Source organism: Dendrobium catenatum, unplaced genomic scaffold (genome assembly GCF_001605985.2).
Source record: "Dendrobium catenatum unplaced genomic scaffold, ASM160598v2 fragScaff_scaffold_1374, whole genome shotgun sequence".
Classification (NCBI taxonomy): Eukaryota; Viridiplantae; Streptophyta; class Magnoliopsida; order Asparagales; family Orchidaceae; genus Dendrobium; species Dendrobium catenatum.
In genome coordinates this window covers 577,471-594,017 of record NW_021319836.1, presented here as the reverse complement: position 1 = coordinate 594,017, position 16,547 = coordinate 577,471, and the positions used below count along the sequence as shown (strand labels likewise).

The 16,547-nt window shown below is 35.3% G+C and overlaps 1 protein-coding gene across 2 annotated transcripts; it reads left to right on the top strand.

The window, feature by feature from the left end:
• Positions 1–7,255: 7,255 nt before the first annotated feature.
• LOC110102413 lies at positions 7,256–11,362 on the top strand. 2 transcript variants are annotated; one of them, XM_028699723.1, is made up of 5 exons: positions 7,256–7,661; positions 9,458–9,570; positions 9,687–9,862; positions 10,191–10,380; positions 10,615–11,362. In XM_028699723.1, the coding sequence occupies exons 3-5, from the start codon at positions 9,701–9,703 to the stop codon at positions 10,833–10,835; spliced, it is 573 nt and encodes a 190-aa protein (XP_028555556.1). In that variant the 5' UTR covers positions 7,256–7,661; positions 9,458–9,570; positions 9,687–9,700; the 3' UTR covers positions 10,836–11,362. The 2 variants fall into 2 exon arrangements, with proteins under 2 accessions (XP_028555556.1, XP_020686405.1); XM_020830746.2 differs by lacking the exon at positions 9,458–9,570 and having other exon boundaries at positions 7,258–7,661.
• Positions 11,363–16,547: the final 5,185 nt, after the last annotated feature.

Below are 16,547 nucleotides of genomic sequence, written 5' to 3'. Positions count from 1 at the left end.
GGTACTGAGGGAGAAAGGGAGAGGTGAGGGGAGAGGATTATATATCGGCCTTGGGAGTGGTGGGCCCTATGAAGATGGCAAGGAGAATTAATTACGACGGGAGAACGTTGACTTTAGTGGACCCTAGGTCAAATCATAACCAAAGAAGTTTTTATTTTATTTTAGGAAAATTTACATGCATACCACTATATTTCTAACCATTTACATATCTAACACCTCAAAGTTTAATATTACTCTTATACCACCCAAATCCTTTATTAACCTCATTTTTACCACGCCGTCTGCCTAAACTTCACAGTCGTTTCAGATAGGGAGCTGGGTAGAGATCGGAAGTTCCAAATCGAGAGCAGGGAGGAAGAAGTCGGTTTAACCTATGGTTTGGACGGGTGAGGGCTTGTAGGCGTCGGCTTCAAGAAGAGAAGAGGAGATCGAGGATGAAGAGCTCAGGTTGGGAGCTTTGTTGGAGAGGAGATCGGCAGAGGTGTTACAACTACAGGTAAGAGAGAAATCTCTCTCTCTCTCTCTCTCTCTCTCTCTCTCTCTCTCTCTCTCTCTCTTTTTATCTAGCTATATAGTGTCATATATTAATTACTCTATGCCGAACACTGTTCGTAGATCAACCAGAATGTGTTATGTCATTCTTCGCTCGGTACCGCGATTCGGTACTGCTCCGTACTGCTAAAGTGGCACATTTTAGTTGGTCTCCGGATGACTTTCTACGCCCGGTCTCTTTATAGAATAAATTCTCCTATCTAACGGTGTAAAGCAGTCGAGTATTTGTCTAATCTCGCAAAGCTTATTTAATTCATCTAAGCTCAAGCTAGAGTCCATTTATTAAGCTAAAGTTTGGTTCATTAAAAAACTTATAGGCTCCATTTGTTTGAAAATCATTAGCTTAACAAGATTGTTGAGTTCAATTATTTATTTCTAAATTAAATTTTTTTTAGAATTATATTTTTAATATAGAATTAATTTTAAAAAGATTAAATATATTATATAATACTAATTTAAATTAATTTTTAAAAATATTTTTAGGTTAATCGAGTAACTTAACAAGCATACAAATCAAGTTAGGCTGAGCTCCAGCTCGAGTACATTTAATATACAAGCTCAAGAATAGGCTCGAGCTTGAACTCATGGCTCAAACTCTCAAGCTCCATTTGCTTGTAGCCATAATCAACCACTTGTCAACCTATTGAATTCGTAGCCTATGATCGAATTATTAGAAATTAATGAAATTTAAATAGTTTTTATTATGAATTTTAACATTTTAGATGAGAATTAAAAAAAAATTAATTCAATAAATGAATCAAACATAAATGTTCTAGAAGAAAATTTTCTTCATAATTTGATGGCTTCAACTTGATTATTCCTCTATGCTGACCAAGTGCAAATTTAGCTGAAGAGTCGCAATCATTTTCCACTATATTGCTTATTTCCATGCAACAATGATAGCAAAAGAGATGAAGATAGGTCCATTTACAAATACAGATTTGCAACATTTCTCCTATTGGAATGCAAATTTTGGTATGAATTTTTATCCATTTTAAAGGGAGTCCACTAAAGCCAGATTGTGCTTCTATAAAGCTTTCACCTACAATTACTTCTTTTCAAAATAATTTGATAGGCACCATTGTTATTAGTTCATCCATTTGAAAAGTTTATATGTGACTTTTTGTGAGTTTTGATATGTGATGAGAGTATTCATGACTTTTAATATAATTTTTATATCTCAAAGAACACAAATATTTAGGTAAAAAAATTTAGGTATTGATTTTTAGATCTTTCGCACTTTATTTCTAGTGAAGTTGTAATTAAGATTGAATGGTTCGAAGAGATGAATCCAATGTAATGAAGGATGAATATTTGATCTGAGCCTAAATGAGTATGAATCAGTCATTGGAAAGCACATTACGAAATTTCTCAAGATCATTTGTTAAAATGAGTGTCTCAATGAAATAAATCTAATGAATTCAAGATCGCTCATATCCAAGATCAATAATGATTGTCAACCACCAATGTATGATGGTTGTCTTCCAGCTTTCTAGTTTCCCCTCATATTAGGAGAACAATGAGGTCAATCGGAGACTATCTTTCAACTCTGACATTCACCATCAAGCTTCACCTAACTCTTACTAATGACCGACGTTTAACATCTATTAGTAGTTGAAATATAACATTTTTTTTTATTGACTGATAAATTTTTTTTATGATGAGAATAATCAAGTCAATCATCTAGCATTTCATGAATTATTATGTTCCATGCTAATGCCAACTTCATCCATGGCCTTGAGGGCAACGCTATATTAATGCCTAAAAAGTGAGCATGCCATAATTTTTTTTGAAATTGTAATTTCACCTTCAAAAACTTTTTTAAGCCAAAGAAATTTCAAACTTGTAAGTTTTGATGTTCAAAAATAGGTGTAATTGATACACTGCCATAAAATTTACTTCACATAAAATTTTACACAATTTTAGATCTCAAGATACGATAAGCAATTTGGGCAAAAATTTACAAAATTGGTTCTTAAATCATCCAAACTCCATTTCGATCAAACTTGTGTTCATGATAATATGCTTTGATAAGACAAACTCAATGATTTCAAGAATGAATAGACTTAAGCTAAAATCGGTGTGAATAAAGAGCATATAAGCATAATTTGAATTTTATTTAGGTCAAACGCCCTCTAAATTTTGATATGTTTAAAGTAAAAAAAGAGTATAAACACATTGTATTAAAAGATTAATGTAATGATCATTCGATAAGTTTTAATGTTTTATACTATCTTCGACTACCTAACACAACCCTTCACTTTTCTCATACATGACTTGGGACTTGACAATGATAGTGTTAAGAAAAGATAAAAATTAAGAAAATTATTATAAAAATTAATTTAGTTATAAAAATTATGATGATTGGAAAATATATAAAGAAACCCATAAGAAGTCTAAGAAAGCAATAAGCAATTCAAAGATCTTAACTTTAATGATTTATATAATATATTAGATATTAAGAATAATGAATATATAGAGATGTGGAAATGCTTAAGACTAAAAAGATGTCAAATGAGTGGAGAATGTGTTGATTCATATTTTAAAGAATAAAGGTGCTGCACATGATTGTGCAAATTATAGAAGAATTAAGTTAATGTGTCATACTTTGAAAATATGGGAGAGAGTTGGAGAGCATAGGTTGCAGCATGACACTAATGCTTCTCAAAATCAATTTAGATTGATGACAGGTAGGTCTACTATGGAAGCTATGCATGTATTGAGAAGTTTGATGGAGAAGTATAGAGAATAAGGAGGATCTACATATGATATTTATTTATTTAGAGAAAGCATATGATAAAGTTCCAAGAGAAGTGGTATGGAGATTTCTACAAAAGAAAGGGGTTAATAATGCTTACATTCGAGTCATTAAGAATATGTTTGTAGGAGTTGTTACTTGTGTTCAAACACAAGGTGGTTTGACAAAGTATTTTCCTATTTTAGTTGGATTACATCAAGGATCATCCTTAAGCCCATATCTTTTTTCTTTATTCATGGATGTTCTCACTAGACATTTAAAAGAGGTTGTACCCTGGTGTATGTTTTTTTGCTAATGATACTCTTATTGTTGATAAGACTAGAGAGGGAATTGAAGGTAAATATATTTGAATCATGGATGTCAACCTTAGAGTCTAAAGGTTTTCATTTGAGTGGATCTAAAACTAAATATATGGAGTGTAATTTTAATAATAATAGATCTAGTGGGGCATTGTGACTTTGAGTAATCAAGTCATTAATGAGAGTGTATGTTTTAGGTATCTTTGGTCTATTGCTCAGAGTGATGGTGAAATAGATGGGATATTATTAGTATAATTCAAGTTGGATGGTTAAAGTGGAGGAATGCATCAGGCTTGTTGTGTGATAGAAAAGTATCCCTCAAACTTAAAGGGAAAGTGTGAGACCTATAATGCTTATGGTGCAGAATAATGGACATTAAAGGAGAAGTATAATATTAAGTTAAGTGTTGTAGAGATAAGAATGCTCTGGCGGATGAGTGGCTTTACTCTTAGAGACATGATACGAAATGAGGATATACATGAAAAGCTTGGAGTAGCTTCAGTGGAAGATAATATTAGAGAGAGTAACCTTACATGGTTTGGTCACATAAAATTGTGGCCTTCTAATGACTCGATTAGGAAAGTAGATGTATTAGATTTGGCTGATATTAAGAAAGGTAAAGGTAGACCTAAAAAGACTTAGTTAAAAAATATTATAAATAACCTATCTTTATTTGATTTAAATGAGGATTTGACTCTTAAGAGGATGAAATGGAGAAAAAGAATTCATGTAGTCGACCCCACATAGTGAAATAAAAGCTTAATGTTGTTATTGTTGATGTTGTATAACAAAAAAAAGAGTATATCAATACGACGAAGTCGGTAATACCGACGGCCTCTAAACCGCCGGTTCAAACCGCCGGTTTTCACTGTTTTTCCTGTAGTGAAAAACATATAATGATCAAGAGAAACATATATGGATTTTGTAATCGCATGTCTACGATTATGGTAGAGATAATCAAAAATCCCTTTTTGAATAATAATAAATTTTACACATTTTGGTTGGTGGGTTGGGGGTACATTACTCATCATCACTCTTTATCCATCTTCTAACATCGATGCATATTTTCACCATCACAAGAAGTTAGTTTGTCAACCAACCAACACTCATCTCTGTATGACTCTTGATGTTCCCTATTAGTGGCCATTTTATATGTGTTGTGTATCCATGTCTGATATTTATCAACTATTATCACCAAACACCTGTCTTCGTGGTCGCCTTCTCTCCCCTACTATTAATGACAATGTCCCCCACCCAAAATTGTTAGAATTTTAACAATTCTCATCAATAAACTGCCAATGATTAATGATAATTTCTTGTCAACCACTAATATATGACACTCCTCAATCACTAATGTCATCTCTTAACATGGGAACTATTTAGTTGATTATTCATTGTCATTTGACCTCTAACATTCTCAAAAATCATAAAAGGAATACCAACTATTATCTGATGTCCATCCGCCAATAATAATTAATCAATCATTAACATCCAAAGATAAATATGAGATTGATGTATAGAAATTTTTAGTTCTCTACTTACCATCACCCAGTGGTTATCATTCAACATATATGCTTGTTGTCAGTTATTTCTTGATGTTGGTTATTGACCAACCAAACACTTTTTATTTCTCTACTCGCAATGCCACTTATGAGTTATTGTTTGATGTGTGCTAACAATAGGTGTCAAATAGGGATCATAGAGAAATCGTAACAGCTCAAACTCTTAACTATCAAGATATTGTCTAATTTGACTAAAGGGCTTCATAGTTTTATCTTGTTGATGTAACTTCCTAGGAGGCTACATATCCCAGGATTTCTCTAAGATGAGCACACTTTACAGCAAATTTTCTTAATGAAATTTCAATCATTAAACCAAAAGACACCTTGATGTTTAAGAGTTTAGCTTATTTTACTTAAGGGGTTTCACAATCTCCCCCACTTAATTAATTATCATCCTTGTTAGCATCTTTATCCCAAAATCATCTACTAGGCAGATATGATTTTAGAGGTGGCCCTTATAAGTTCAAGTGGTGACTCATGCCACATAGCACTTTATCTCATATAAGGATCAAGAGGTGGCTCCTATGATGCAACATTTTATCTTTTATGGTACTTAATTCCCATGCTCTAGCTAGTGTATTGCTCTTATACCATTTAAAATAGCCCAAACTTTTAACTATCAAGACATTGTCTGCTTTAACCAAATGGCCTCAAGTTTTTGTTCTATTGGTGTAACTTTTCAGAAGGTCGCCATCCTATGATTTCTTTGGGATGAACATGTTTAACTACGAAATTTCTTAATGAAGTTTTAACAATTAAGCAAAAGACGCCTCGTTGTTTAAGAGTTTAACTTCTTTTATTTAAAATGTTTCATAGAAGTCTCATAGGAAATTTTAGTACTCTACCTACTATCAACCTTAACCATCTTGTATCACTAACACTCATCATTGGCCATCTCCCAATGTTGGCTTCAACTAACTTAACATTTTTTGACAAATTTTATAATGGCCAATGACTATGTTACACAACTCTTCATTTTCCTCATCTAAGGCTTCTGATGGTGAATCTTTCCTTAGTGATAATAACTAAATAACTTATATTATCTTACACTAGTGAAAACAATTGCAACACTTTTTTTTCATTGATTGAGGCAATCCAAATCACCTAATTCAAGAGAATGTCTTTCAAAATGTTCTACAATTTTAGAGGTGGCTAAATGATGCAACATAAATGCATGAATAATAGCATGTAATTAAGTTGGAGGAAGCATTATCATCGTCATCAACAACAACACAAATATTTAGGTATTCGTACAAGAGGTCGAACCATTTATAATGAAAACTAGCTCATACAAAACTTCATGACTACTTCCCTATCCATACTAGTCATTGACATCTAATTTCCTCCAAATGTGAATAAAAATCATAACAAGATTCCCTCCATAATACATAAAAGCGAGATTAGAAATTTATTAGAGATTAAAATCACACCATTTTATCTTTTATTTGGTTAAATTTTATGAGTGTATTTTTTTTTATGTTATTCCTTATAAAATTAATGTCCAACACATACTATAAAATATGTAATCCCATCTAGTATATAGTTACAAATCATATAATAAACTCATGATAAATTATAGGATGAATTGAGATGAAGTTGGATTACTTCACCTTGAGTTAATCAATAGCTTTTACTCAATTTAGCTTATAAAATCTCAAAACTCAATAAAAGCTCCCAAGCAACAGGCTTTAAAGCCTCTAAGACTTGCAATTAACAACTTTGAGATGGGTGATTAGCTTTGATTACTTCAAATGATCTCGAGTTGTCGTCGCTTGATCTTATTAGCGAGTTTATCATATTTTGTCATGATTTAGTCTTGATGATGAGTTGATTCTTTTGATTTTATTACATTACTTCTAACACTAACATTTAGTTTGGGACGACTTTTTTACTGTTTCTTAAAGCGGCTTTTTAATGCAAAAATAAAAAATTTTGCACTAAAAAACTACTTTAAGAAACAATAAGAAAACCGTTTCAGACGAAACCAAAGTGATCAATGAGATCAAACTTAACTCTTATGGGTGATATTGGATTTGGTGCTCATACATATTGACTCGGATTCATATTCTCTCTCTTTAATTGAAGAAATTATTCCGTGATGTGTCGAGAGATAAAGAATCGTCCGCATGTAATCGTACACAATCTACACAGACACTCTGTACACTGACGCCCAAATTACTCGACGATATTTCCAAGAACATATACGTAGTATGTAAAAGCACGTTCATGGATATGGATTGAAGGTCGACTCTTCTGTTTGTTGGGAACAAAATTTTACCCGCTTGCTCCGGCGATGATCGATTCCGGAGGAAGAATATAATGCCCTTCAAATCGTCCGCGCTTATTTCTTTGGGGCTCTGTTGAGCTCTTCCCCTTTCTTTTTCCGCCCTGCGATTCTACCTTCTCTCATTGTTAACGATCTTTATACTATGAGGGGGATCTCGCCGTGCCTGCTGCTCGTTTCTTGCCTTCTGCTTCCCTCAATTTCTGGTAATTTTTTATTCAGTGTCATGATTTTCTTTCGATGATGTTACGAGTAAAAAAACCTTTATGGAGGATAGATAATTTAGGTTGATTGCAGATCCTTGACTTAGATCCTCTAGACCTAGATTTAATATTCTGCCTTTTGCATTAAAGCATGTTTCTTGGGTGCTTTTACTGAATTTTGAGATTTTATAAGCTAAATTGGGGGATTAGAGGTCAAACTGTGAAGTTTAGGGCTTCATACTAATGAGACGCAGTTCTTGAAATGGCAGGGAAGAAATTTTATTAGAAAGATAATTTTCTTAGTGGAAGAGATATTGGTGAAGGCATTGAAATTAGTGTAGGTATTACTTAAAAGGCTGCATATGACACATTATGATGCTTAATATATTAGCTTGTAACCTTGTTGGTATTGTTGGATTCTATTTAGAATTATCATGCATTATGATCTTAGTTTTTGTTAACCGTTAGCATATTCTAATGCTAAAGATGTCATTAGCTTATAATTGTAATTGCGTCATAAACGGTGTTGAATCTGTTAAGAAGCTGCCTTCTTGCAAATCAGGTGGTTCTAGTTATGAGGAAAAACTGCAGTGGTTGTGCTTAAACAATCTTCTAGGAAACGCAGGATGCCATTGACTTAGGCATTCTCCAACCAAACTCCAAACGCATGAATGGCGTCGTTCGCGAGCTCCAGCCGAACGATAAAACTTCTGCTATTTGGTTGCTGGTGAACAGTGCGACGCCAATATTGGCGTCCCACTGTTCACTTACTCTATTTTTCTGTTTCTACCGGGCCGAAGAAATGCATGAAAGATAAGAAATACGGTTACCTTCGTAGAAGGCCGCTAAATAGAATTCGATTGGAGATGAATCACGACATTTTTTAGTTTCACTGCATTTAGGAGTGAAAAATGAGATTTTCGGTTGGAGATACCCTTAGTATCTACTTCAGACGGCAAAGTTCACTATGAGATAAAAATGGTAATGACATCTATGATACAAATTTCAGGAATACACCTGTAAGGTCTACTTATGTTCTCTTTCTGGGCAAGGATGCCTTGGAGAATGCTTTGCTTCAATTATTTTTTTTTTTTTATTATTTAACTTTCTTTGCTATTTTTGTAATTTGCCTCAGTAACAATTTGGATTGAGTTACATTTCCTGCTAAAATTTTCAGTTCGTTTTGGTCTGGAATGTTGAGTTGTTTGGATTGCTATTGCTACAGTTTTCAGTTGGCAGGTACAAGGAATGAGAAACACATCGTATAAAGAAGAAAAATTCATAGGTTACTTGTCAGATTTGTGAACTTCTTATATGTGCATTTGTGCTCTTTAAGAGAGAGATGCGTATTTATTGTGGAGAACTTCCTAAAACCAGAGAAGGCATTTTACTTATTGGAGCCCTATAGAGAATTTGCAAATCCAAATGGATGTGATCTGTACGTTATGGCTTAGTTTCTGAGGAGTATGTTTTTGAGTTCAGTGACCAACGCATGTAATTAGAGAACAAGTCTGACCTTAGCTAGCATTTTATAAATCTGACTATTTTTTAACCATGCTTTATGGTGTGGCTGGCCACTTGGTAGGAAGACACGCCACTTTAAGTTGAGAACAAGCAATGCTATCCGGCCAATGAAGCCTGTTGTCCTTCAAAATCTCTTATTTAATATATTATTTTGATTTGCACTGAATTATTTCAATCTAAATCTTCACACTATGTGGTTATTTCATGCTGTAAAACTAGGTGCAATTTGCTATATAATTTGATAAATTTTTAATAGCTCTAGTATGATATTTCAGATAGTCAAGGTCTTAACATATTCAAGAGGAGACTCTTGTCAAATTTATTTTGATCTGCTATATTCAAGAACATTTTCCTCATCAGCATTTCTGAAATTTTAAAGTAATTTCAGGTCATTCTTCAAGGAACTATCTTAATACTTGACTATGAAATAATTAGCATGATAGCATTGATTGGATTGACTTTTCTTTCGGTCCAGTTAACAATCGATAATCTTCTTTTCTGCAGGAACGTTTTCATCCATGACTGTTATTCTTAGCTCAGTTGTATTCTTCAACATTCATGAATTGCTGTCTTCAAAACCAACCATTTATTTCCAGTGTCAAGCAGAGAACAAGATCATTTTGCTAGATGTGATAGAAAAGCACTTTCTTTACAAGTTCAAGGGTGTAGAATCATGGCAGGCTCGTTCAAATTTCATTTTGTTTGGAGCTATAAGCATTGATTCATACAGCTTTCACATCAAATATTTAAAATTTAATACTTGCAAGCTTTGTTGTTATATTTGTTGGCCTGTTAACATGAAGAGAAGTTAGTAGTATTTTCTTTTAAAACACCATGTCAGAGGTTTTGTAACCATTTGTTAACAATATTACTGCACTCTCAACCATTTTATTGAGGTAGAATTTTAACCTACATGAAAAAGTATCTTCAAATAGTCGATTGTTAGCATAATTTTCATTGCTTTACATGGAAATTTCTCAAAAGAACTGATGGTTAGCATTTTTTCAGCCTTTAGCAGAACTTCCAGATAAAAAATGCAAACGATGTGGATTTTATGAACTGAATAGGGAGAAGTCTGATGATGTGTTTGATGAGTGGGATCTTTGTCCTGATGAATTTCTTGCTGGAAACTATGTTCATTATAAGGAGAAGGAATTTAATGCCTCATTTACATGCACAAATTGTGCAGCTACTGTTGGTGAGTTATTGATTCCTTATATGTTATGTCTGAAGTTCTGAACTCTTAATTATTAATACCTTTAGCTTTTTGCATGTTATGTTTCTAATTTGTATTTGCTGTATACATATATCTTGGTTCAAACTATCTTGACAACATTTTGTTTCTTAGGATCATTAAACAATTTCAGTTACTTTCTAAATCAAATTAGCATTACATTAAACGTCTTAGTTGACAACTTTCTGATGTTTGCAGGTTATGCTAACCCTAACCAAAAGAGTAGTTCAGTAGATAAGAACTTAAACCTAGCTTTGGCTATACTTCTTGGTGTCTTGACTTCTTTTGTGACTTCTGTTGCAACTTATGGGATGTATAAATACTGGCAGAAGTGGAAGAGAGAACAGAACCAGGCAAGATTCCTTAAACTATTTGATGAGGGTGATGGCCTTGAGGATGAATTGGAGCTAGACTTTTGAAAATTGCTGAGCATAACAAGCTGAGGATTCTGAAGCACTTAATGCTGTTGACTTTTAAAAAGGAAAAAAGTTCTGCCCAAAAATATTAGCACATTATATCTTGAGAAGTAATAAAAAATTCAAGATTTAAGTGGGCCGCCCAGGAAATTACAATAGTATTAACATGCAAAAAACTTAACCGGGAAACCTATAACCAGACTTTGTAAGGTGCTCGTGAATGCATTCAGTATTTTTAACTACATTATCAGCTGAGAGGAAGGTCTTCCTTTAAAGGGAATTTGCAGTGAATATGGCATAATAGATATAAATTGAGATTCATTGCAACTTGCTCACTAAACTTCTATATGGCAGTGTTGGATTATCTCCAAGTAAGTATATGCATACCAATCTTTCTATGTAGTATATATTAAAGTTTCAGTTATATTTATTAAGTTTTTTGGTTGGACAAAAATGCCTGCCCAAGTTTTAATCGGGCACAGGTGTAATCTTTATGTTTTCAATCTCTAAGTAACTGTCAATTTTATCCTCTTCATTACCCTAAAATTATAAGGTTAATAGCTACCCTGCTAATCTGATCAAATATTCAAAAAACTGTCTCACACTATGTTGCACCGATACACCTATTTATGAAGGTGTGTTGCATCCGATACACCGATACACGGATACACTTCCGATATGGCACCGATACGTGTCGGATACGGCAAACCCTTATCCAATTAAAATACTATTTAATTATAAAAGGGCATGCGTGTCTGTTGAAAAACAAAAAAAAAAATCTGAAAAACGGCGTTATATTTACTTCCGCAGCTGCGAGCGAGATTCTCTCATTTGTGAGACGGATTTTGATATTATAAGCTACAAGGCTACAAATGATGTTGCTTTTTTTTTGTAATTTCAAATATTATGCTTTGATTGCTTTCTTAATTTTTATGTATGATTTATAAATTATAATGTCGTGTCCACGCCGTATCCGTATCCTATATTTTTAAGAATTGACGTATCCCGTGTCCATATCGTGTCGTATCCGTGTCGCCGTATCCATATCGGTGTAACATAGGTCTCACATTCTTTTGAGAAGATACCTTAGAGTGCATAATTTAATTGTAAATTTCTAACAGATGACCAGAGTCAGAATCAAGTATGCCAATGCAACTGCCCAATCTCAAAATCAAGAATTATACTTGTAAAGAAGATTATATCACTGTGGCATGAAAAGAGATCATAAAAATGTATGGTTGATAATGACTCTAAAGCTGATGTTCTTGATTAAAATTTTCTGGATAAAAATGATTAACATCAAAATGATGAGTCAATTAAGCACATGATCACGAAATAAAATAATATTCAAATCAATTTTGTCATGTAGGAATTATAAAGTAAATGGAAAATCAACTCAAAATAAAATGAAATCATTTTGCAAGTTCTAAACTATGCCTTAGATATATCTAGATAAAATTTAATAAATTTGAGTTGTGTTCATCATTTTTGAGAACATTGGTAATTTTATCCAATTAGTTTTAATTGAAAATCTACTAGATGAATATGCATAACTGCCTATATATACTGGAGTTTTTGGTTCTTCACTTGAGTCATCATGTCTTAATGGTTGTTAGAAAATAATTAACTAATAGAACTGTGGGCTCCAAAAATTCCACGCCTCGGCCTCTCCACATCGCCTCTTTTTTTTTTATGTGATGGCAGAGAGTTTTAATGAACTTAAGTTCCAGGTGAATTTTCGGAAGGCAGATTGAGTTTTAAATAAGACATTACCCAGATATTTTGCCCTCATTTTGTGAGGACTTTATGATCTGAGTTTTAGTTTACCATAGGCGCAAGCCCCTATAGTTAATTACCCCTCTCTATAACGAGAGAAAACTTTTGATTAAGGCTAGTTGTGGGATAGGTACTGAGTACCCAACATATAATAGCAGCACCATTAGGATTTAAATTTGGGTTTATGATTTGGAACTTATCACCATAAACTTAAAATAGGTGATAGGGGAATGAAGACAAGCCTGATCAAGATCCCATGGTTCCGTCATCCCGAGCTGTCATGCTCCCTAGTCTACTTAGCCAGAGGATGTAGCCAACTCAACCTGACGAAAGACACATTGTCGACAGCCATGGGTTGCTTCGTCTAAGGATATCTTGTAAACCTAGGGTGGTGTTTGTTTAAGGAGATACATTTGAATCCACCTTAACTAACAAAAAGGGCTTTGTGCCTATCGAATATACCCTATAATTCATTACTCAAGGGTTTAATGCCATTAGGGAACATACGGTCTGTGATCGTGATAGTAATATAATGATTTCATTTTGTGGCAAAATCACTCGATCAGATAGCATGTACCACATCCCTGCTAGCAAGAGATAATTTGAGGATGAATCTTAGTGATACACCCAACATGATATTCGTTATTTATGAGCTGAGGTTAATTTCAAATTTATCATCCTCGACAAACAGTTGCATTAGGTGGATGAGTTTTAGTTTTAAGTTTTTAGGTGATAGATTTTATTTTAAAAATTCATATTTTTCTTAGTTTTAAGATTTGACCCCTCCGGTTGAGATTTCTTGTCAGCACGACCATCATCAGGGTGACGTTAAAGTCACTTGTATTTTCGTAGAAATTTGGGATTTGTTTTAAAATTTTGTTGTCCCCTCCGATAAAATGATCGTTATTTGAAAAATATTTGTATTCTGTAGTAATTTAGGAGGCATCTTATAGTTCAAGTTAGTTACTCCGAGGAGGATGAAACTTGAATATTTGACCCGCATAATTTTCTCGGACCGTTGGATTCAGGAATCATATGTGACGATCGGAGAACATGCAGGTGTATTTATTGCTTACATTCCTCCTTGTCATCATTTATGTTGTCTTCTTAATGTCTATTATATGTTGCATTTTGTGTAGTTCCACTAACCACAGGAAGCATCCGGGTTCATGATCCTCCTCTTTCCGTCAATCCCTCCCCTCTTTCATCTTTAAACCGTTGGCCATCCCTCTTTTTCTTCCTCTCTCTCGTCCGAACCCCACCACCCCCCACAAATCTGGCCGACCACCCCTCTTTCACCACCAAGCCGCTGGCCACAAAGGCCTAGCCCCGGTCCACACATCAAACCCTAATCCTAACCCTAGTCCAAGCCCTAGCCGCCGGCCACTATTCCTTCCCTTTTTCTCCAAGTTTCAAATGAAGCAATTATGACTTTCCTTATTGGTAACATCTTAAATTAGGAAATGTTTTCAAAATTTGAATTTGAAATCAATATGAATTGAGATTACTTTCTTAAAATAAGTTAATATATGTTAGGAAAGTTTTAATTCAGATTTACAATCAAATAAATCTGAATTTGATAGGAGGATCTGATTTAAACCCTTTTTCCTAACTTGGGTTGCTTGAATTGGCATGCAAATAAAGCCCCTAACCCCTCCCTCTTCACATAGCCGCCAGCCCCTCCCTCCTTTCCCTCTTTGATTGGGAAATTGAATTTCAAATCTCCCCAATCACTTCTTCCATTAAATCTGAATTTAAAGTTCAGATTTTGGGGCGACTTTCCTTTCTTAAATAATCGCCCAAATCAGAAAACTGAAGCCCTATTCCTCCTCCATTTGGTCGGCCCCTCTCCCTCTTCCCTCAAACTCCATTACTCCTCCTGAACCCCTTCTATCTTCCGCTATTGTCATCTCTCCAAGAGCTCCCACTGCTGTCCAGAATTTTCCCGGATCATACTTTCTGTCCAGAACTTCCAAGATTAGCAAGATTATTGTCCAAAACAATTCCTACTTGATGTCCAGTAGCAGATCAAGTACTGTCCTGAAATTTCTGCATCTTCCCCTTGTTTTCCTACCATCCAGAAGCTCACCAACTGTTGTTTAGAAGTTCTAGATCCTTGCAATTAACGACTCCTTACTGTATGGCTGATCCAGAACGTGATCACAAGTTTGTTTACAATGATCAAGGTCAAGTTGATATCCTCAAATCATCGTTCTTCGACCTCAACTTGGAGATTGATCAAACTGTAGAAGAATACGTTGAGAGATTTGTATTCACCCTCGCCGACACTAACGACGAATAACTCTTTTCCGTTCAGTGGCAGATTGTTTCCAAATCTTGATCAAGGTGAATTTCTCCTCCAAATCTTTTTCCTTTCTAAGTTTTATCCTAATTTTTTGCATCATAAAGGGTTGTGCAATTCATCTCCATTTAGCCTACATTAAGAGTGTGAGGGGAGTAGTTTCTAATAGTGCCTAATCGTATTGTTAATTTAGAGATTTCTATTGAAACTCCCCTATGTTATGCTAATCTTGATTGAAATTGATTATTCAAGATTCTAAACTCTTACATGTGGTTTCGCCTAAGCTTTAATCATCTTTTTAATGTTCTAACCTTTGTTTAAATCACTGGAAGTGTTACGTCCTGGAGTATTCGCGGCGGTAGAGAAATATACGGTTTAACGTCTTAGCATTGTACGAAGATCCAACACACAAGCATATTAGATAGAGGGTGTAGTGTTAATAAGAGACACCAGAGTTTTATGTGGAAACCCTTAAAAAGGGGGAAAAACCATGGGGCCTGGCCCAGTTTGAATGAATCCAAAAGTATTTATAATCGATTACAAATGAGGCCCTTCCTTGAGAGAAGGCATTGGCTTGATATCACAAATGTACATCATATAAAGCACATTACATGCATGAAGAGAATTATTTCGTCCAGACGAAAATTGAATATCGTCCCCGGCGAAGGGTTCTCTGACTTATTTTCGTCCAGACGATCCTGATTTCGTCCAGACGAACCATACAGCCAAACATGATTTTCTCTGCACAACCTGTACCGATCGTCCCGGACGATCCGACTTCGTCCGGACGAACCTGGAGCAAAAACTGATATTACATCAAGTGGTGGCCTGGTGCAGCACAGGGCCTCAAGTGAGGGTTTGACAGAAGTCTAGGCATTAGGTGGTGATCCGGCAGAAGTCCGAGGCTCAGGTGGTGGTCTGAGAGAAGTTCGGGCCTCAGGTGGTGGTCCAGCAGAAGTCCGGGCCTCAAGTGGTGGCCTGGTGGAGCACAAAGCCTCAAGTGGTGGTCAGGCGGAAGTTCGGGCCTCAGGTGGTGGTCCGGCAAAACTCCGGGCCTCAAACGGTGGTCCGACAGAAGTTCGGGTGTTAGGTTGTGACCTGGTGGAGCACAGGGCCTCAAGTGATGGTCCGGCGGAGGTGAGGGCTTCAAGTGGAGGTCCAGCGGAGCAATGACGTCAGGCACCTCCGGCGAAACTCAGGCAGTAGTCGAGGAGGCAAGAGCGATCTCCAATCTCTCTCTTGCTCTCTTACTTGGAGCCTCCTTTTCAAGAGAAAGGATTGGTCTATGTATAGATTTCTGGAGTGGCATGGCCCGTAAATAGGTGAGAGATCAAGAGTAAATGGAGAGTGGTTGGATGGATGGTCGATATTGAATCCCTTGATCATGGACCGTTTGTCAGACATTTGAAGGTGTTAATGATGTCGGAATTCGGCGATCTTAGGCTCGTTGGATTCGTCTCATCGAGTCGCTCGATTTGACTATAAGCACGTAATATTTGGAAACCGTTTGGTGATCCAAATTGTGGTTTGAACCCTCCAACAGCGCTTTGAACCCTTGGTTTAGATCCATTTGGATTCGGATTGAGTCAATTTTGGTGTCGGTGGGTTCGTATTTCCGAGACGCTCAGTTCGACTGT

Excerpts from the sequence above, each read along its gene's own strand:
- LOC110102413 (XM_020830746.2), top strand. The coding sequence starts at position 7,601 with ATGAGGGGGATCTCGCCGTGCCTGCTGCTCGTTTCTTGCCTTCTGCTT. Across the intron at positions 9,863-10,190 it reads AGGGTGTAGAATCATGGCAG|CCTTTAGCAGAACTTCCAGA; the intron begins GCTCGTTCAAAT and ends GCATTTTTTCAG. Across the intron at positions 10,381-10,614 it reads AAATTGTGCAGCTACTGTTG|GTTATGCTAACCCTAACCAA; the intron begins GTGAGTTATTGA and ends TGATGTTTGCAG.